Here is a 23,484-nt window from a genome sequence, read left to right as displayed (position 1 = left end):
CCTTCCTGATGTGATGACAGAGCTGCCGGAGACGGAGGGGCACGAAAATGAAACAGCACCACCTGCTGTTCACCACCATCTTCTTCTTCTTCTTCTTCTTCTTCTTCTTCTTCTTCTTCTTCTTCTTCTTCTTCTTCTTCGTCTACTTCAACCTGCTGAGGTTGGAGGAGTGTGGATTTTTGGAGAAACCAGTCATTTGTGCATGTGTGCAACTGTAACCACTTAAAGTTTACTATTTGTTTGTTTGTTTGTGTGTGTATGTGTGTGGGGGAGTAGTGTACTTGTACAGCTGTCTTTCCGAGAACCAGTTTAAGTTTTATACCATCTGACTGGCCTCACTTTTTGGCTGTTTTAAAGGTGAAAGGGGGTGAGTATGATGGTTGTTGTGTTGTTGTTGTTACATAAAATGTATGGGAGACAGGGGTCAGCAGTATTAACAGCAGAGACAACAGAGGAGTCCCTGATTAATTAACCGGTCTCAGCTGAAATTTTGGGGGTCGTGGAGTCACATCTGCCCTCCTCCTCCAATGCTGTTAATGTCTGAGATGGTCATAATGTTTTGGCGGTTTGGGTGACTCAGCATTCCGTCGCCATAGCTACCAGGTACACAGCTGTTGTGTTAATGAAGCCCCCCCCTCCTCATGTAATGTTCAGATTTGTAGTTCTTCTCCATTGCTATTAATGTCTAAGGTGCTAACACCGATGCTAATTCGGATGCTAACACGGATGCTACCAGACAAATGCTAACATACAAATCAGATGAATACTAACAAGGATGCTAACACGGATGCTAACAGACGACTGCTATCATATGGATGCTAACACGGATGCTAATTTGAATGCTAATAGACGAATGCTAGCATACAAATCAGATGAATGCTAACACGGATGCTAACAGACGAATACTAACACGGATGCAATCACGGATGCTAACAGACAAATGCTAACACACAAACCAGATGGATGCTAACAAGGATGCTAGCAGACAAATGCTAACATACAAATCAGATGAATGCTAACACGGATGCTAAGAGATGAAAAAATCTATTTGACAAAAACAATCAAGTCCAAAAATAAGTCAGTCCCATGTTAAAATAAACATGTTTATGGTCTTTATGTCAAATCTCAGTGCCTTGGTGGCCTGTGGCCCTAAAAATATATTATTATTGTTATTATCATCATTATTGCACAAATATTAAGTTGACACTTATAATCATTATTGCAGGCGGCACAGCGGCTTGGTGGTTAGCGCTGATACCTCCCAGCGAGAAGGTTCGAGTCCAGCATGGGCCTTTCTGGGTGGAGTTTGCATGTTCTCCTTGGTTTTCTCCAGGTACTCCATCTCCTCCCACCTCCAAAGACATTCTCGTTAGGCTGATTGGTGACTCTAAATTGACCCTAGGTGTGAGTGTGAGCGTTAGCCGTGTGATAGGCTGGTCAGGTTAATTGGTGATTTTAAAATGGCCGTAGCTGTGAGTGTTAACGGTCAGATGGTTTGCGTTATCTTTCCTCTTTTCACCCAGGAGCTTCTCTACAGCATCGCTCCCTAAATCCGGTGATAAATACCAATTTCCCTTAGGTACTGTAGCAGTATCTTTCCCTGTATCCTATCCTCTATGTTTAATAAGCCTCCTCCTTCACCGCACATTTTCTCAGCCTGTTCCTCCTCATCACACCTCTTTTTTTCCTCATACCTCCGGCACCACATAATAACATGTTCTATCGTCTCCATTTCCTGACACCCTTCATTCAGCCCAGTATCAAGCTTCCCGACCAGTTTCAATGTATTATTCAAAGAACAATACCCTAGAACAATCTCAGCCTTATCAGTACCACCTCTTCGCTCCTATTTCTTCCTCCTTCACTTGAACCTTTAACACTTGACGTAAGTGCTCTGTATCGCACCATTTTACCTGTACTTTTTCCTGAGTTCACTTTTCGGCACTTCATGAGGAAGACTTTTGTGTAGATTCCCTCTGAATTTGGTGCATATATCAAGGTCAACATGTCAGTTTGTCCTTCTCTACTAAATTAAAATGAAATTAGTGGAACATTGTGTCATAACAGCAAGTAGCAACAACTCCAAACTTTTTCCATTTGTTTTAGAAGTAAATGCAAAGTCAGTTATGGGGATGTTTAAATTTAATAAAATATCCTTTAAAAAAATTAATAAAGTGCAATTTGGGCAGGCTGCTGTCTGCAGTTTGGTTCTTGTGTTCTGTCCACTTCTTTAAATGAAACAGTGCACAAATTAGTTAATTATTTTCATTGGAGTATTCATGCTGCAAACCAGATTGGACTCTCCTGTTGCTCGTTGTTATGTTTGACACCTGTGGTCTATAAGACCATTTGTATTTTTAAATACAAAGGAAACAAGGAAAATGTTATTGTACTTTACTCACACTACAAATATGTTATTTTTTTTTTAAATCTCATGTGATGAATGTGGTGTATGGGGTGTCACATAAAAACACATGTTCGCGTCTTAGCTGTTGTGAAGGAGACTGCACTTTAATTCTCGCTTTCAATACAAAAAAATCTTTTTTTTAATTTTCCTTTTACTCTGTGTCGTCGGTGCCAAAGAGGTATTCGTTCATCTGGTCTTCAGGAGGGACGTCATCCACATTGCTGACTTTGACTCTCCGGACAATGGGCATGCATCTGGGCATGAGCTTCCTCCCACTCTGAAGGAAAATCAGAAAGTGTTCAGTTCAATCAGCTGCGAAAGTCTAAACAATATATTGATATTTTGTAATGGCTTTTACTATATTTTGATTTTTTTCTTAATTTTAAAAGCAGGATTTACTTGTGATAAACATAAAACTAAAATATCAATTATTCATTCTTTAATTTTTTGTAACCACTTGCTGGTGCTGGAGCCCATCCCAGACGTCATTGGGCTTAAAACTAAATTCCACGCAAATAAACTTACTATTTTCTTGGAGTCAGCCAGAGATCTCTCCAGGTACCGCGTCATCCTGTCTTTCTGTTTCTCTTTCTGCTCTCTCAGCTTTTCCTCACGCTGCCTTCAGTCATGATGTAAGAGAGACGGGAGTTTTACATAACTACTAGATTTCTTATTCAGTTTCAAAATTGGAAAAATAAATAAAAAAAATGCCCTCAGGTTTGATTTGTTACTTGATTGATTTTGAGCAAATAAGCAGAACATAGTCAGCGATCCATACTTGCTCCTCTTCTCGCTGTCCTTGATCTTGTTCATCATCTCCAGTTTTTCTTCGGGCATGCTCTCAAGACCCTCCAGCACTAAAGACAGGCGGTTCTCGATATTGGCCAGCTTCTCCAAGGTGCTGAGGTTGGCCATGCGATCATCCACGCAGCTACGATGCACCTCCGCCACCTTCTCACTGAGAGCATCAAACACCACATCCTGTGAGTCAGAGAAACAGATTCTTAGCATTAGCACGATCTGTTAGCACTCATGTAACCACAGAGAGACATTAACAGCAGGTTTATGATTTAAAACATAGGAATATTTGGTAAAAATATGTCAATCTGTTTCCTTACTTCATCCTCTGTGTTCAGTGACACGTGTAGTTGAACCTTCAGTTCGAGCTTGGCGCCTCTCGCCTTCTCCTTGTCAATCATTTGCTTCATGGCGTCTATCTCCTGTTTCGTCTGCTCTTCCTCCTTTTCACTTGAGACAGACACAGAGCGGAGTGAGTGTCTGCGGTGACATTTAATTCACTTCATGTCCTGACACTTCATGCACCGTGCTTACATCTTCTTCCTGGTCGTCTCCATGGACTGTTGGAGCTCCTCCAGGGTCTCCTGCACTCTTGTGCAGCTCTGAATGAGGGACAGATTCTGCTCCGTCAGCTCCGTCATCAGGTCCACGAGCTGCTGGGGATCCGTGAAGAACAGCTCTGGCTCATCCTGCAAAGAGGTAACAAGCAAAGGTGACACACTCTGTGGCTAAACACAAAAGATTAAAAGGAAATGCTACTTAACTTAGCTTAATATGTGTTTTTTTAGTTGAAGGAAACCAACCTCATATTCCGAGTTATCCTGGTTCAGTTCAGAATCTGTGCCTCTGAAATGACAAAGAAAGAGGTTTTGCAGCTGCATGTACTAGAAGTATTGTGGATGCTTATATTCATGGTTTCGTAATTGGGGTTTTAAATTTCAAATTGCCTGCAGGATGTTTGAGAATTATACCAAAATGTTCAAGTCACCACCAAGACTCTGCCACAAGAGGGAGCCCCCATTAAATACTGCATGGTATGATCCAACATGGCAGGAACAACAACACATTACAGATAGATAGATAGATAGATAGATAGATAGATAGATAGATAGATAGATAGATAGATAGATAGATAGATAGATAGATAGATAGATGACTGTGTGCTGAGGCCAACCTGGTCTCGCTGGTGGACAGTTGGACTGGATCTGGACTGGACATTTTTCCCTCCAAATCTGTGTTTTTAAAGAGTCATTAAAAACAATGAGAGGACATTAACATAGTGCACTGTAAAAAGAAGAGTTACTTCAATTGGTAACATGTAATTAAATAAAGTTTAATACATTTAATAAAGTTACATTAACAGAGTTACTGTTAATAATTTGAGTGTTTTGAAATCAACAGTTTACATTCATACGAAGTAAATTTAAGGCACATCCATGTAGAAGTTTTTAATTTTTCAACTGAATTATTTGCTTTACCCCAAACTAAAATACTGCTGCTTAACAACCTAATAGTATGGTTTCAGGAAAGGTAGCTTTGATAGTCATCGGGCGAGAGACTTGGTTCAACCTGGACGAATACGGAGACAAACAACCATTCACACTCACACCTACGGTCAATTTAGAATTACCAGTCAACCCAACAAACATGCCATGACATGCAAAGGCCATCCAGACAGGGCGAGAAATTCCCTTAAACCAAATACATAGGTTTATTTATGAATTATTCATGTACTTTCGGGACAAAAAAGCCAAAAGGGGCTGAAAAAATCAGAAAAAACGTCACAACGTCAGACCCACAAAAACAAAACCTAAAGAAACCTAACTCACACACTTTGACTTGAATAAGAATAGTGGGTTTATCGAACAAAGAGTAATTTCCAGTTGATGTAAACCACAAAAGTACACTTCATATTTAGAGTGTGCCACCATCCTGGTGTTGTTCATTTATTTAAAGTTAAAGTTAAAGTACCCGTCTCTTCAGAGTCCCCGTTCTGGTCTTTCTTTGTGTCTTTGCCAGACGAGACTTTCGCTTTCTTTGCTTTTGTCTTCTGGGCCTCCTGCCACTCTGTAGGAGACAGCTTGAAGAGAAGCTCTTTGTATCTCTTGTAGTCTGTCAGGATTTCCTCAAACCTGGCAAGTTCACTATGAAAAGGGGAGAATAGATTTAAATCCACATGACACTCTAACACCGCCCTTCAAATGTATTCACCTTTATTTATAGCGTCCTTCCACATTTATGCACTAAAACGTGGGTAATGTGCACACTCATGCTTTTGAACTTTACAAGATTATCCGAATACTACCTTTTTATAGTTGTTATTTCAGAAGTCAGCCTCCTGATCTCGGCGTTCTTCTCCTGTTTAGACTTGGCTTCCCGTTCAAAACTGACAACACACGAGTGACGGCGATTTTAATTTGCAGAGAGAACAAACAACAAAGCAGCAGCTGTTCCTAGATTCTCCTTACAGCGTTCTGGTCTCCACGGACTTCTTCTCGTTCTCCCTGAGGAACTCTTCGAAGGTGGAGTTGTCGTTCTCGATTATCTTTTCGAGCTGTTTCAGCTGCCTCTCCTCTTTTGCAATGGCCTTGTCCATCCTCGAAATCTCAGACCGCTTCGTCATCAGAGACAACTGAAGTGAGGAGGATGAGGATGAGATTAAATGTGGGCAAGAAGAAGGCAAAAAAGTTAGTTTACCACTTCGTTTAACTTAATTTTGAGGTTCTTTACAATGTGTTTTAATGCAAGTCTTATTCGGTAGCACAGAGGACAAGACAAGACTCATGCAAATCAGACACATGCAGATCAGCCATAACATTAAAACCACTGACAGGAGAAGCGAATAACATCGACCATCTTGTGACAATTCAGTGTTCTGCTAGGAAACTTTAGGACCTGGCATTCATGTGCATGTTACTTTAACATGTAGCACCAACGTAGATCAGACTCGACACCCCCACCCCATAGCAATGACACTCCCAGATGGCAGCAGCCACCCCCAGCAGGATGCAAAAGTATGAAAAACCTACACCATATTAGGAAGGTGGTCATAATGTTATGCCTGATAGGTGCACACTTGCAGGTGCATGGATGTCATGGATGAGATGAACTTCATTTGCCCGTATGGAAGACTAAATGTTGGGATATCTTAATCTCATATGCATTAACTTTGTCTGTGTCTTGCACAACCTCAACCTTAAGGTGTTGTAATACATCACAGCACTTTTCTCTAATTTAGATGAATAACAGACCAGCTTCTGTCTTGTCTTATTTACCTCCAACACTGCCTTCTGTCGTTCCATGAAGATTAAGTTATGCTTGTTGTCTTTCATCATGTTTTCTAGGGACGGAAAACGTACGTTAGTTAATTTGCTTGGAAGTAGAACTTTTAACAGACTTTGACTTCTACTCCTCCGCTTACCTTGTTTCATCATGGCCATCTTCACCTCACGCCTGGCTGATGTTAGATCACAGAGAACACTCTTACTCTTGATTTGTTTTAGATTCTTTGTCTTCTCATTTGCCTCCTCCTCCTCCTCCTCCTCCTGCTCTCCCACCAGCTCTTTCTTCAGCTTGGCCATCATTCTTGCAGCGTGGGTCGTCTTCTCATCAATCGGCAGAGCCAGAAATTTGCGCATCTCCTGAGCATGAAAAGGCGAACAGCAGCACGACTTCAATTTGGCAAAGACACGTGTTTCTCTCTCTGCATGAAAGTGGAACGCAGTGGATGGAGAGTCTTCCATTTCTATGTGCACAGCTGTGCTCAAATACAAACCTCTTTTCGGTCCGCTCTTTCATTTACACTCTGAAGAAATATGCTGTTACTGTCTGGCACTTTGAATGGGCTCGGTTGTGTTCCCTTCGTCCTCCTCCTCCTCCTCCTCCTCATCCCTACACACATTGAAACGAAGACAAAACCGAGCATATAGTTGAATGTTGCTTCATTATTAATTTTTTCTATTCTCGGGGATCTGCCACTTAGCCCACTGTACCTGTGTGTTGTGATTTGGCAGAGCTGACAACCTCTGAAACAACGAGGCTTTCCGAAGAAATCTCTGCTCCTTCTGGTGAAAACATATCGTTAATAATGGCCCAAATTAGTCATCAGTCACCGAGCGTATCGACATTGTTACTGTATGTGTGAAGCACTTACTGCTCCCAGGCTGTGGTGACGACATCTCTGGGTTCAGCATTTAATTTGGCTGCAGGTTTCGAAAAGAGAAGGAAGTCGATAAGAGCTAATACAACTCATTTAAAGCACAGTGTTGTTTTCATGTATGTTTTGCTTGGTCAAATATGCTACATTATGACTGGAATATTTGATTGATACCGACTTTGTAATGTGGGAATTTGTTAATAAAGAAAAAAAAAAGAAATAAGTACATAAAGCGGCCATTTTTAATTTTGACACAACTAATCTGCTGCTGCTATGTCACTCTGGTAGCACCTAGTTTAGCTCTAAAGTAAAGTTGGTTATTTTGCATGCTAATTTTTTATTTATTTATTGATTTTTCTGTTTCTGACCAAACATGATTGAACTGGCAGGGTACGCTTAAACAGATAAGTTTTATGGACTTTCTCTAAGCGTCTGCTCTTTGCCAAATTAGCAACAAGTTATGCAGTTATACAGGTAAATAAAAACTAGCTGCTACATTTTCTAAACTTCTTCGTCAGTGTGTTCATATCATAATGAAGTTAACCTACCGTCTGATAATGCTGCACACACTCTGTGCACCCAGAGACCATCAGTCGTCTGCTTCCTGCCTCGAGCTGGGTCAGTGTTTGTGTACTGTTGTCATGGTAACTGCTGCCTTCACTGACTACTGTGTAATTTCTCCGGTCATTCACTTGCACAGTACGAACATGTGTGAATTAAAATAGTAGGCTTTATGTATCGTGCAATTTGTTCATTCACTATTATTATTATTATTATTATTATTATTATTATAATTATTTCCCTATTACATATGTGAATATACACCGATCTGGCATAACATTATGACCACCTTCCTAATATTGTGTAGATCTCCCTTGTGCCTCTAAAACAGTTGTGGCTCATCAGAGAATGAACATGGGCCTTCTGATATTGTCCGGTGGTGTCTGGAAACAGGATGTTGTTAGTGGGCGTCTAATGTGTTGACAGCTGGGACCTCTATGGACTTTTTTTGTGATAATTTTTTTTATTATTAGTATTACAATTTCCTGGCTAGGAAAGATACAATAACAAAGTCACAAAAAGCAATTTCCAAGTATGGATTCAGAGTTAAAAGTGCAATTATAATGCAGTTGTATTCAAAAGTTTGCATCCTGCTGGGGATATGTGCTGCCTAATTAATGACTAAAAGGGGAAGGATACTGTGCATCAAACAATAGAAAAACAGCCACCTTGTACAAATATATGATGCAAGGTGGCTAATTAATTATGTACATGTATTTACCGCTATCCTAAGAAGGTCATGGGGTTCGGAGTGGGGGTGGGTGTGAGGGTGGGGGTGGGGGCGGAGCAATCCCATCTGTCTCCGGACAAGAGGCAAGGTGCATCCTGAACAGGTCGCCGGTCCAACACAGAAAGACGAGCAACCGCGCACACACATGCACAAATATGGCCAACTTAGAACCACTAATTAACCTAACAAGGTCAGGAGAGGTTAGGTTCAGGTTCCTCGTTGTTGTTGTTGCCTAATTCGTCCACTTACAGCTAACGTGTAAGGCAGTCGCAGGAAGAGGATTTCAAACTCGCACATCAGTTCTGTGGCTCATTCGTTCTCCACTAGATGGCACAGAGCGATCACACGGTTCATATCAGGCAAAATCCAGCATCATTTCATCCTGAATAGCCTCCTCGAGAGAAAGACGGATTCAACATTAAAAGAAATGATGTTGAAGGATGTTGTAGACATGTTTGTATCCGTGAGTAGAATTTGTGCCGGTGGTAATTTCTCCCTAAGTCGACTTGACTCGATAGTCGTCGGCGAATATACTTAGAACCCGATACTGTACATCCCCCTCCCACGCATCCACACATGACCCTGCACATCTCGGCTCAACAAAGCAGCCCACACAACCACACTTCGCTCGTAGGAAATCCCAGTGTCAGTTTGCCGGGTTAAAGTAATGCAAACACGTGGGGGGGAGTGTTGGCTCACTCCGCAGAAAAAGGGCACGTTGTGTAAGAAAAGAGGAACGGTGTTTTAATTCAGAGTCGAAGGAAACGCTTCGTGAGCCGGGTTTTACAGGAAACCTGAGCACAAGCACAAAGATTTTCAGCTCACTTTCAACTTTGCTTTCATAAAATCCTTTCAATGTTTTGTTTTTTTCCCCAAACAAAGTCACGGCCCTCGCGTTGCAGGCGACGCTGACCGTAACGTGAGGACGACGAGGTAAATGTGTCCGGTTTCTTACACAGCGTTGCTCGGTTTGTTTGCGCGTTACAGTTTGCTTCCACCTCCTCCGCTTAAGAAGCCCAAAGATGGTAGATATTATATAAGCGGTGAACATTCAGCCCTCTGTGCATGATGAAACTGACAGGCTTTCTTTAAACACAATTCATGCCTCCAGATTCAATCGACTCAAAACTGTTTTTTTATGTTTTGTTTTTTTTGTTGTTGAAGGAAATGAATGCACGCGGAGAAGAATGCGCTTCTTGAGGAACGTGTTATTTTTGGGGTCTGTCTTAGAATAAATATGAGATGGATGGATTCTTGAAGGGTATTTCTCTTGCAGTATGTTGAGTGAAAGAAAATAAAAAATAACAGCACTGCCCTCCTGTCATGAAACAAACATTAGAGCCGAGTTGGAGCTGCCACGCTGTCAGACAGCTGCTGTGGTGGCTCGGAGATGCACAATGGGTTTAGGTCTTCATGACTGTAGGCTACTGCACGGTTTTATGGAGCGAGGTTGTTCCGTGCGTCTGCCAAAACGTTGCTCATAGCTTGTCTTTTTATTTATTTACCTATTTTTACTTTGCAGAAACAATAAGTAGCATTTATCATGCAAGCGCACACAATGAATCCAAGTTTGTTGTTGACAGGAGGATTCTGATTACAACTCACACACTCACGCACAAGGAATGTGTTTCCCAGTTTGTGGCCCATTATTGAAGATGATTAACAGATTACATAAACTGAGCTGCACGCATGTGAAATACGTGTTGTATTGTGATGCAACACTGGCGATGCATAACGCAATGATGTGCGTTATGTATTTGGAGTGAGGCTGAGCTGAATGGGTGCTGACATGTGGTGTGCAATTTGTGAGGTGATGGCATGAGCAAAAAAACAAAAAAACAAAAAAAAACTGCTCCCCTGCCTGGATGTGGTTGACAGAGATCTATATCACCTGCAGGATATGTTGATGTTGAAGATCTGCAAATGCCAGAATCGAATTACGTTCATACTAATAACTCACATTACGTTTTCATTCAGTATTTTAACAGTTTATAGGATAAGGAACCATATATGGTAACTTTGGCACACATTTTAAACTGCCTCTCTGTGCAACTCCTGTAAACATACCTGACAAAAACATATCTAACTAGTGTTTGAGGCTAGGGGGCGGGGCCTAATGTGGAGGAGGCTTAGATTGACAGGTCTAGTGTGGCGCTCTTTGTGAAACGTTGCGCTGTTGAGACAGCTCCTGTATCACTGAATGAGTAAAGCGCTGACTGATAGATAACGTCTTCTGCCCCCCATTTTCACATGCTACAATTTGCGATTAAAAAGACGTTAAGTCGGGTTCTGAAACCTGAAAGGCTTCACTCTTGAACTTGTGAACACATTATCTATCCGTCCGAGACTGGTTACCCTCTAGAGGGTCGCCCTGGGGCTACAGCCCTCTCCAGCTGTCGTTGGGCGAGAGTGTATAGCAGGGCTAAAGACACGCAACCATTCACACTCGCATACGGTCAATTTAGAATCACTAATTAACCCAACATGCATGTCTTTGGACTGTGGGAGGAAGCACTGAGAGAAAACCCACGCAAGAACAGGGAGAACATGCAAACTTTATGATCCATCCATTATCTATAACTGCCTCTGAGAGCTTCGAGGGGCAGTGGGGCACGGCCACTCTGCAACCTACGACATCAAGACTGACGGCTCCCTAATAAAAGTGTTGCTTTTGGAAGGGATGTGGTGATGGGTCGGCCCTTTGATGGCTGGGGTCTGAGTCCAAAAACACACAAACAAAGAAAAACAAAATCTGTTTTTCCTCAAAAAACGTCCCTCCATACCCACAACCTTCTTCAATGACTGGAATATGGAATTTAACCAATATGCAAGCGCAAAACTTTCTTATAATAATATGAAAAGGACCATTCATGTAAATCTACATAAATTACCATATGTATAAACCATTTTTTAAATTATTTTTTATCATGTTCTCAACTCAACTCTCAACTGAGACAGTAGGATTGTGGGAGTCTTAACAAAAGTCTTGAGAGATGACACAAAAACTACAGTGTAGTATATGCACATATACACCGATCAGCCACAACATTAAAACCACCTACAGAAGAAGTAAATAACACTGATAAGCTTGTGATGATTCAGTGTTTTGCTGGGAAACTTTTGGACCTGGCATTCACCCATGTGGATGTCACTTAGATATTTACCACCCACCCAGACCAGACCAGGCACCCCCACCCCACAGCAATGACACAGACACACAAAAATGGTTCACTAGATCCTAAACTGATCAAGTATCTGTGGGATGATCCACTGAGGCCCCTCCCCTCAACCCATTCACTCTATTTCACCAGTTCATTCTATTTTACTTGACATTTATTTCCTGTTTCTCTGTTTCGGATCCAACTCTTCTGCAGAACCGACCACCAGCTTTGTTCTGGTACAAAACCACTGACAATTCTGTCGGTTTCCGAGGTCCGAGAGTCGTGTTTGTTTTAACTTTTTGACTCATTCATTCGAGTATTTCGAAAAAAATAATCACGTCAGCCGTAAATATTTAATGAATGTATGTATGTGGGGCGTGATTGGAAAAGCCTCACCGTTTAATTAATATTCCCAATTGATTATGTTTGGTATTATGGTTATCCTCGCCTGTTCTTTCAAACAATCTGTTTAATTGAATGAATTACTACACTGTGAATTGGGACTTTGGGAAGACATGTTCTAAATATAGGAGGCTCAGAAGCATGTCCAATGCTAGTTTACGCAGAGTAATTATTTACAGAGGGAGAGAGAGAAGCTGCAGCTTGACATACAGCAGAAAAAAAAAAAAAACCTGAGACATTATTCAAATCCTCCAAACGTCTGTCTATCAGCAGAGCCAGCCCAGTTCACACTTGTCTTTCATGCAAAGAAAGGTCTTGTAAAAGTTAACGGTATTAACATTTTAATTTTCCTGAAAAAAAAAAAAAAATACTGAGTAAAAAGGCTTTAATTGAAAATGTGCGGCATTTATTTTTGCACACATGCACATGAATTCACTTAACCTGTATGGGGGGAAAAAGACACGAGTTAAAAATACTCAAATATTTAAGTGTAAATGTTCAGCTTCATTATTTTATGCCTTTGGGGGACTGTCACTACTGACACTGTAAAACTGAAATGGGAGATACAGTAACTCTCAGCTGGCCTCCTTGGACAAAATGGTAAATATTCATCATCCTGATATTAAGACCCATCAACTACTAGAATAAAACCTCCTGAATATGTTGACAACTCTGAAGAAATTAACCACAAAGTAAGTGAAAAGGTAACCTGATATGGTTGAAATGTCTTACAGAGTTTTTCTTGTTTTAGACATCTACCGATTCAGGGCTGATGAACCTGCCTGGCCACCACTAAAGTTTTTCCTTTAATACATCCTTTGAAGACAGGCTAAGAAGTTTCAATCCCGTATGACAAAATTTCCTTTATTTTCTTCATTGTGTTCACAGAGTACCATGCCATTACTTGCTAATGTACAGTTTCTGACTTTGTGATTGACATGGATTTTGTTTGGGGGGGAAACACTAAAAGAAGACATTTAATGTATCAGTCTAGGACAGTGGGAACAAGCTGATATAAGTCTATTAATATTTACATTTGATGAGACTTTCTGTTACTGATTCAGTTCACAGGAATGGTCACAGGCCTATTGTTATAAGGTCCAAGTCTGTCCATGTTTTATTTTGTTAAGTTGCTAGGTTTCCTGTTTTGTTTCTCCTTGTCTTGTGATTGTTTATTGGTCTCACATGTGTCGATTGTCTTCATGTGTTTCACCTGTGTCTGGTCATCCCTCAGTCCTCATGTGTATATATAGCCCTGCCTTTCCCTTTGTTCCTCGTCGTGTCGTTAATGTTACCTTTACGTCCTGATCCATGTTTCCTCGTCCTTGGTCCACGTCGTGTTCTATGTTACCTTGCCATGTTTGACAATTCCTTTGTATTTTTGGTTTTTGGTTTTCCTGGAACGCGCAGTGCTTTTTTTAAATTATTAAATACCTTTTTGTTTTGGAGATCCTGCCTCATCAGAAGTCCTGCATCTGGGTCACCACCTACAACAACCTCAACTCCCCCCTACTTGACAGTCACACTAAAAAAAATAAATAAAAACAACTACAGTAACAGTTATAATATTGAAGACAGTCATCTAAGACATTTCAGGTATCTATTTATTGCTACCCCTGAATAGCAATAAGTAAAAATAATGATAAATTTCTGGCTCCGCCCCTGACTTCATCATGGATGTTCATTGTTGAGGCAAAACGCCACCAATTGGGCTGACTGACCCAAAGAGAAATATGACAAGAAGTAACGTTACCTTTAAATAGTTTAATTTATTGTGAATTCACATCTGGATAAATCTAAATCTAAACACCTACTTTCTTCTTAGAGGTGAAGCTACTCATAGAAACATTACAAATTATCCATTTAACGTGCTACTCAAGAGGCCTCAAATACACGTAGTTCACCGATGTGTTATTCGATCTGTAAATATTGCCTTTCTTCTAAGTCCCGTAAGCCCCCAACGAATCAACACATACGTTTCCACTTAGCATTTTCATTAGCAAATCTAAGAGCTTGAGAGCGATGTGTACTTTCCTTTCAGTGGGAATATACAGCTGAATATTTGGGGGGGATCTGTCCGTGCCTGTCGGCTTTGATCCCAGCAGAATTAATCCTCACATAATTAAAAACTCGTTAGCAGACAGACGCCCGGTCTTGTCTGGAGAAACGCGCTCTCTTCTGCATTTGGATTTCCGGGTGACAATAATTTGGCAGCGAAAGGACGTCTTAAAGGGAAATGATTAACTGGCGAAATTATATATTCTGACAGGGACGTCCAAACGTCTCCGGAGACACATGTACAAGTATTTTATCCTGTAACCTACGCCTGTGGTGCCCAGCGTTGTCTATTGTCTCTGCCTAATGGACAGTGTTGGGTTTAATATAGCAGGAAGCCTTTTAATTGTATTGTTGTCTCTGTATACTGGATCGTACCCCACGAAAGTTAATTGCCATTGAGACTGTGGAGAATTATTGGATCCACCTCTTGAACTAAAACTCTAATGACAAAGGATAATGAGCTCTTTCACCTTGGCCCACAAATTTACTTCATTTAAAACCACTAATCGCTCCAAATCTGGAATAATTTGCTCTGGGAGGATAATAATAGTCTTTAATGCTGTCATCGCCATATTGATACTTGTTTTGTCCTCCAGTGGGATTAAAGAGATAATTTAATTGACTTTGATAATGTGGCGTTGTACATAGTCATCCTCTGGACATTTAGCTTGATTTACCGCACACTGTCTCCATCGCTCAGGCAACATTTTCTTGCACCAAGGACGCGTTCAAGTTCAGAATCAAACCACCAATTTCAGGATCGAATGACTTGTGCCAGCCTGTAGCGCTACGTGCTAGCAAGCAGCTAACACCGCAACAGGTGGCGCGCTAACGGCAGTCGCCCTTCACCCACATGGACTGACACCGGAAGTCGTCCGTTTAAAAGAGACCTTATAGCAAAGACTGTCCAATCACCGAGGTTTAAAAATAGATTAGGATTTAATCAGAAGACAATTGCATGCAAATCACTTTCCCTTGAAGTGCCGTGCCACTCAGGGGACGGGAAAATGAAGAGAGATTTGGGTTAGATTCCTTTCGGCTGCCATTTTGCTCCTCTGAGATTTTCATGCATATTTTTTTTTTTTTCAGTCTCTGTCTCTTTCTTTCCCTTTTTTCTTTTTTCTGGTAGTGTCACATTACATCTCCTCCATTCACTCTTAACAAATTGCGAAATATGTTCTTGAAAAGGAGCTATTAGCTAATGAGCAGTTGGAAAGTGAACGCTCAGTGTGTGGGCTCTGTTTAAATCAGTCATGACATGATGAAACACTGAAGCAATGTGGCCATTACTGTCAGTCTCCCTGCTTCTTGGACAGGTGTTGGAAAGCATTGTTAAAAAAAAAAAAGAAAAGAAGAAGAAGTGACCTTTATTGTGAAATGCTGTTGCACGGCCACTTTTAACCACATCTAAACATTAGTTGTACATAAAGATGGATGAACCCTGAGTGAAGTCACCTATAAGATTCCTGAAGAGCTGTTTTTATACTCACCTTGGATGGCACCAGCTTTATACATATAAAATGTCTATCTGCACCTATTCAGGTATCTGCTACGTTTTATTTTCTTTGGTACAACCCAAGGCTGTAAACACGTTTATTTCTGCTGTAAATGTGGCCTTGGAGGTCTATAAGGATTGACTCACCTTTGGAGGAAGCTTCAAGTTTGACAAACTGCAGTTTTTCCATTTTTCAGTCCCTGTAGGTTTTCAGTTTGTTTAAAACCAAAGGCTTCGTATAACGATGGATGATGGAGCTGCTCCTCTGTTAATATAATACTGATGCATGTTCAAGTGTCTCTTTTTGGTTAAGTTTTGTTTTAGAGAGCAAAAAAAGCAGCTACAGGTGTGTTTTGTGTGCACAGGTTGTTATACTGTTACGCAGTGGCAAAAAAAAAAAAAAAAAATGCATGTGTGCTGCTTTAATCATGTAAATGCCAGTCAGGGGTTGTTTAAGACAAATGATAAGCGTAGCTACTCATGCTGTCTGGTAAGATGTCATAACTGAACAGAAAATGTCACCAGATATACGAACGGTAAGGAGAGCTCATCATTCATTAGAGCCTTGTAAATGACACAGACGTCTTCCAGGGCAAACACGCCTGTTCATGCACAACGTAATTGCAACAACATCACTCCGGACAGGGACTGAGAGGAAACAAATAAACAAACTTGCGCACGCTGCTGAAGATAACAGCTCTGGACGTCATGGCACAGAGCAAATGAGGCATAGACGAGCAAATGGATTGTAAATGAATGAATGTTTTGGCTGCAGGAGGTAAATAAGAAAAAACTTTCAGTGCTTTAAAAGAGTGGTGGTTAAGTTTCCTGTTTGAGAGACGTGCTGATCCCAAAGAGTTTGAACTGCTGCTCTCAAAATGTGGAGGGATTCCACAAAACACCATCACACTCCAGATGTCTGTAATGTCCTGGCCTATATCTCAGCGTCGGAAATCTGGCCATGGGTCCGGGCCCTCTCTTGAGAGGCTCCTCTGAGAGTGAGGGTCTATTTCCAGTGTGCCTATTTATACAGCATCCGCCTCAATACAGAAACTGAAGCAAGATCCTCCCAGCAATCAGGCCAGGAAAGAGAGGGCTTCGATGGAAACGCTTCCCATTTTTCATAGTAACTAATCCCAGCGTTGCAGCATTTCCCGGAATGAGTTAAATCAACGTTACAGCCGGTTGTGTAACTATACAAAATCCAGAGCAGACACAGATGTGCGACGCCGCTTCTTCTTGCTTAACCACAGTTCAACTAGTTTCACTAAGGGTCTCTTTCGTCAGTCTTTCCGAGAGAGCTAAGTATGTCCCACTGATATTTTTAGTTAAATGAGAATCCACCTCGGTAGTCGCTCGCTGTAGAAGAAACTTTCCAGTGCCACAGTTTGCATGAAGGAGTAAAGTAGGAACAGTATATATATATAAAAAGGAATGACAGATTGACATAAATTATCTTAAAAAGATCTTATGGTGTTGGTGAATATAGAGCAACACCATGTTAGCACGGTAATTCATTTACCTTGGTTTTCGTCTTCACCGACTTATAAAATATAAAGGGACGGGCACCGATAACCAGTTCTTTTAAAGAATTGGTCCCAACTGGTTCAATTCATAGATATCATTAGCCTTCATGCTTAGGGCGTTGGGCGGTATGGCCAAAAAAAAAATTTTTTTTCATGTGTAATCACATGTTCACAACATTTTCTACTGGTTGAGAGAGGGATTAATGCAGTAGATCGATCAAGGATGGACTATTTCACTGTGATGATGAGTAAATATTGTAGAATAATCCCACACTATAGTAAAACAGGTTTGCGTGGCCCCATGTTAGAAGCACCTGCTGACGAGGACATTTAGAGAGATGAAAAAATAAAAAGTTAAGATGAAATTAATAAACGGAGACAATTGTCATTATATGTTTCATTTATTTCGACATGTTTATTCATATTTAAACATATTTAAACTGTTATGTCTGTAACGTCAATAGCAGCGTGACCGGCTACCGTAATAATTGTAGTCTGCGCACAACATTTTTTTTTTTCTCATTCATAAAAAGCTAAAGTTGGGGACACTTTCAGGGACAGCTATAGCCATATAAAATGGGGACTGTCCCCAGAAATCGGGGACGTCTGGTCACCCTAAAAAAATCCAAACAACCGACATGACACCTTTGTTGTTTGGCACAAGTCCTCTCCTTCTGCTGCTTCATTTTTTGAACATTTCTATCTTCACCACAGCTCACAGTGACAGAGTTGCACCATGTTGCGTTTAGAAGCGCTACACTGAAAATGGTCCGGTCTGAAACAGTGTCTTGTGGCAAAGCGTTCCACACTCTGTGTAATCATATCATGCCGTTATATTAAAGATTCATATCATAACAGGGGAAAAAAGACAGTATTCATTCATATCTATTCACTCTTATCGATGCACCTGAAACTTGTTTGCCAACCGCCATAAAAAGGAAGAAGAATCTTTACATCGAAGCTTCATTCACATCACATGATGAAAAAAAAGACACAGTGGCACAGATACTGAAATGGTCCAAAGTGCGGCTTCATTTCTCCAGACGCGACTGTAGCAGCATAAAGTGCAGCACCATAATTTCAAGCTTCATATTTATCAACATGATAAATATTTGACGACAACCCGCCGCATTAAATGCAGGGAGTGCCATGTGTTCGACAATCTGCGGTCAACAAGTGCAGCTACCGCTAAGTGTCAGGAGATCAGCACTAATGAGGATCCAGTGACCAATTTCCTGTTTGTTTTCTCACACAAGCTTTTATCTCTTGTTTTTCGATACGCAATAAAATTGCTGTTGTTTGCACGAAACCACGAATGCTGACTTTTTCTAGACCACAAATTCACAGAAGGGAATTGATAAGGGAATCGATAATGACATTGGTATCAATATAATCTTACTCCATATATATATATAATCTTATAGGGGATTTTTCAGAAATATAATTAAATATTATCTTTCACTGGGAAATTCCACTTCAACACTCTGAAATAAATACTAAAAGTTACCCTGGACTCTTATCATAGAGTCAAATGGACTGAACCTGACACACTGGATGTAGCTGTTTTCTTCACTTCAAATGTCATATTTTATTTCATTTATATTCATGCAACTCCTTTTGTGCGTTCAAATACGAGTTTCATGACTAGTTATCCTGCTATATTAGTTGTAACCATTGCACTGTAATGCTGTTCTCATCTTCTTAATAAAAAAGAAAATTTAAGAGAGTCAAGGGTTAGTTTAAAGCTGCAAATTAGAAGCAGGATCCTTTAACAGCTACTGCATTAGTGTAATCTTGTGGGTTGGCAGCACCACTCTACTGAGGTCTCTAAGAGCTGATACTATCCTGCTCCACTCGTAATAAAACTCCTGGATGCCGCTGGGACGTTTTTTCTTTGTGACTCTTAATGCATGATGTGCCGATGTAAACATGGCAACTTCAACGTGGCAAGAACGAGACAAACAGATCTTCCCATCTATTATATTTGCAATGTGTATGTATTCACAAATGCTACCGATGGGTTTTCGTAGACGACTGCTCTTCTTTTTGGGTATCATTCACTTGTGGTATTTTTAGAGAGGGGCATAATGTCCCTATCAAGCTAATGAAACACCCCCACCCCCCCAATCCAAAAAAACTGGCATCCAAAACTGGTCCCATGACTTCACGCCGCCTGCGGAGATTAAAAAGGATGACTTGGTTGCCATAGTGACGCGCTAAGTTTGTCCTTGTGTGCGTGTGCCAGTGATAACCAAGGTTATCTGGTGTCACCCTGTTTTTTCCGTCGCAGTTTGTCATGGCTCAGCAAAAACGGGAGCCGCAAAGTGTTGTGGCTGCATCTGCTGCTGCTGGCGGGGGGGCCCTGGCTGCTGTGGAGAGGACCGGAGAACCAGAGCGGGAGGGAACCGGGGCCACGTTTCCTACCGTGGCGTGTGAAGGGAAGCGGATCAACATTCGGCCCAGTGCACAAGAGTAGAGCACAAAAAAATATAATATTTGTAATTTTTTTGTATATTTGGTTTATTCCACAGCTTATTTATGTTATTTTTTTAAATGCCCTGTTAAATAGTTTGGAAACACCACTACTCAGACAACTTAATACAGTCTCATATACATTATCAGTCTTCTGCACTGCTCTTATTGCTGCTACTATGAATAAAGTATTTTTCTGTTCTATTCTTCTGTTTCTATTTTCCATTTTATTGTAGGTTTACTGACATCCAGCTTTTTACTAGCTTTTACTTTAATTTTAGTTTTTTTTTTTTTTGCTTTTTTCTTTTGTGAACTTTATGCAAATGCTGCTTTCTGTGCAGCACCGGTTATTTATTCATGAAAGCTTGCATATGCACACCGCCACCACTCACACATGCACCACTCGCGCACCGTTTGCTGCAGGGCAAACATTCTCCCGCCGACGTTTACGCCTCTTCTTCCATCTCCCACCGGCCACGTCGCCTGCAGACGGATTCCAAATCACCAGCAGAAATGATCTATAAACGTGGGATCGCCTCATTTCCGTCGTTTCCGCGATTTATTTTCTTCTTTAAATCCTTCCACCTACAAAAGCCTGGCCACTCCGCGTCGCTTAAATAAACGTCTTAAGCTCATTACGCGTTGGAAAACGGAGCCTTTTTACATGTGCACTGATTATTTTTGTTCAAATGGTATGTGACTGCAGTGCAAGTCGGAGCACAAACTGTGTAACTTTTTAAGAAAAAAAAAACATGAAAGGCAACTTTCAGCGCACAAAAAGGCCATCCACTTCTCACTGAAGAGGAAAAAATAAAAAAAAAATAGCACAACCCCCTGAATCTGAACTATTCCTTTAAATTAGGGCAAAAGCCTATACTTAGAAGCTGGGACGTCAGACAAAACAGGGTTGCGGTGCGTTAGGTAATCAAGTGGACACCCCCTTCCTGCATTATGGTCTCTCTGAGTGAAGGCAGAAGAGAACATAATGATAACATAAAGTCCTGTGGTGGACTTCAGATGGGAGCTGACCACCCTTCTGGTTTGGCTTTAATGAGCGCTGCGGCGCAGACCTAAACTTCGCGGAAGTGAAGAGCAGAGAATTGCCTAGAAAGAGGGGAAATTGCCATCTGTATATTGCAGGGCACTCAAGTGTTGTCAAGTACCCGCACGTAATGGGTGGGCAGGCTCGCTGCGGTGGATGAGAGGGCACCGGGGCACTGCAGAGCGTAAATGACTCCCAGTCACTCATTTCACCAAGTGGATAATGTTTCAGGATGATGCTTCCTTTGTATCTGGATGAAGAAAAAAGCACTTCATGAGACATAAATCGTTGAGCCGCTGTTTTCTGAATGTTAGAACCGAGAACGCTTCACCGCCTCAGGATTGCTCTGCAATTCTCTTGGCACCCAGAGAGTCCTAGACCGTTTCGGGGGAGAGCTGATCCAGAGTCACTATCTGGTCACGGCCCTTTCTCTGCAGCGTGTGTCGAGGTGTTCCCCGGCTTTTGTGCGGGTTCCCGTTTGTTTCCGCAATTCTCGATAAAGGTCGGAAGCGCCCGACAGCAACGTGGGTTGCGAGGTGGTAACTAGAGCCTCCCCGAAGGAAAAGGATTTCTGTCAATATTTTTTTCTTTTCTTCAGAACACGGATGAGTGGAAAGCGCGGGTTATTTTTACAGGCTTGAGCTGTGTGTCGGCGAAGGTGTTTATTTTATGCGTTTGAACCCTGAGGGGACGCTCGTATTGGCTCCGCCTCCGCCTCTACAAGGAGGTCAAAGGTCATGGTCAGATAGCGCGCGTTCTCTCAGAGAGCGTTTTCTCAGGTTTGCTTGAATAAAAATCAAACTGAGTATTCCTGGTGCAGAGAGGAGCACCGGTCTCAGTGGAAAAATCGGTCTCTTGACAACTGTGAGTGTAACGCAAGGCAAAGGGATTAATAAGTGCTTTTAGAGGTCCACTTCCACAAACACATTACAAACTCCAGCAGCTCCCGAGGTGAAAAATGGGGATGTTGGTTAAAGTGAAACAGCACCAAATATTATCCTAACCTCAGTGTGCAGTGGTGAAAATGTTAGTTGTGTACAACAGCAGCTGTGTTTTGCACAATAATGTGAGCAGCGTTTTCGACTTTCAAGATCCTTGGTGCTGGAGTGTTGCTGAGGGCCGTTCTATCAAAAGGGCTGAAACAAATAGATCAAGACTCCCAGAACGTGTACAAAACTTATCAATGCAGAGTTGGGCTTAAATCCATAGAAGAAATGACCTAGAGCCAAACTGAATGCAACAACCAAACCCCACCAAGTTACTTTTATTGTGCCTGTAACTGTAGCAGTAAATGTGCAGCATACGAGCAAAAACTTTTAATAAACTTCCCAAACCAATTTCCTCCTGTCTTGTCGAGAAAAACAAAAGTTACAGGGGGTAGATCTTTTTTTTCATTGTGCACTTTGAGAAAAAAGTTGAAATTTTGGGAAAAAAGTAGAAAGTGGCTCAGGGGCATTTACTTTTTGGCAGTGTATTTCGACTTTATTCTCGAAGTTTCAATTTCTTTCTTAAAATTTTGACTATATTTCAAAATTTCGTCCTTTTTTCTCGAAGTGCGTAAAGAAAAAAAATATCTACCTCCCCTATTTTTTTTTCTCCTGGGTGACCCTAATACTGTTCCATAGCTATGAGGCTGCTGTTTGCAGTAAAAATAAAAAAAAAGATCGACTGCTTGCAACCAGCTAGCATGAAACAGCGGACGAACAAAGTTAGCAACTAGCCAGTGAGTATGCAAGTCAGCCATAACGTTATGACCACCTTCCTAATATTGTGTAGTTCTCCCTTGTGCCTCCAAAACAGCTGTGACTCATCAGAGAATGGAAACAAATGCCAAGTCAAAAAGTTGCCCTGCAGAACGTTGTATTATCACAAGTAAAGTGGTTGTTGTCTCAGCTTCCACTAGTGGCACACACACTCGACTTGTTCACCAAATTTCCAAATTTTGTGAGTGGAAGTTACTTTAGTGTTATCATAATTTTAGTTTATCACTATCTTATGTTCTTTTCTACTTTTCCCCATTCTTTTTCTTTCTTTTTTCCCTCACAGAGGAATAAAATTTTATCACTGTGAATTGGACACGCATGCAAAAAGTAACGGTTAAATGTGCAGGATTGTATCAGGTGGATGTTTTGGGGCCCCTGCCCTGTTGACCAGTTGAGTCTCTTTTTGCTAACATGTTCACAATTTAAATCAACACAATGGAAACATTATCTTTACAAGTGACCAAAGTTTTTGCTACTTTAATCCTATCAGAGTTGGCTGTGGTCTAATGTGGGACCAACAGCCTTTACCTCAGGTCCTTGGCGTCTTATTCACAGGTACTGTCAGTGTTGTGAAGCAGAAGAGGGCTGGATGGAAGGACTGGATGTGCGTCTTTTTTTTTATTGTTTTTTATTAATATTTTTCAGGTACAACTGTTCTGTTTTCATTCTCCGTCAGATCACTTTCACTTGTGATTTGTTTTCACTCGATGTGTCTCTCAAACTGGAGTTGACGATGTCACGTCGGGCTGTTTTTTTGGTGAGGGGTGGGAGTTTGATTTCCTAACAGCTTGACTCGAGGTTCTGTCTCATTAGCTTCCTGCACCGCCACAATGAGCCTCATCAATCGTAACCCCCCCCCACCCCCCAACCCCTCGGGACAGAAGAGCTGCTCTCTCATACCTGGCCAGTATGC

General features: G+C 41.3%; 1 protein-coding gene across 1 annotated transcript; it reads right to left on the bottom strand.

The window, feature by feature from the left end:
* Positions 1-2,490: 2,490 nt before the first annotated feature.
* On the bottom strand, positions 2,491-8,005 carry LOC125008232 (cilia- and flagella-associated protein 100-like). Its single transcript, XM_047585378.1, has 16 exons — positions 7,910-8,005; positions 7,359-7,407; positions 7,198-7,269; positions 6,981-7,096; positions 6,627-6,846; positions 6,481-6,545; positions 5,674-5,837; positions 5,511-5,591; positions 5,177-5,349; positions 4,380-4,437; positions 4,009-4,051; positions 3,740-3,894; positions 3,526-3,655; positions 3,186-3,388; positions 2,933-3,026; positions 2,491-2,684 (listed from the first exon to the last, which is right to left on the bottom strand). Exons 2-16 carry the CDS (start codon positions 7,396-7,398, stop codon positions 2,559-2,561), a joined length of 1,740 nt encoding a protein of 579 aa, XP_047441334.1. The 5' UTR covers positions 7,399-7,407; positions 7,910-8,005; the 3' UTR covers positions 2,491-2,558.
* Positions 8,006-23,484: the final 15,479 nt, after the last annotated feature.

Source organism: Mugil cephalus, chromosome 5 (genome assembly GCF_022458985.1).
Source record: "Mugil cephalus isolate CIBA_MC_2020 chromosome 5, CIBA_Mcephalus_1.1, whole genome shotgun sequence".
Classification (NCBI taxonomy): domain Eukaryota; kingdom Metazoa; phylum Chordata; class Actinopteri; order Mugiliformes; family Mugilidae; genus Mugil; species Mugil cephalus.
This window is presented reverse-complemented; position numbering and strand designations above follow the sequence as displayed.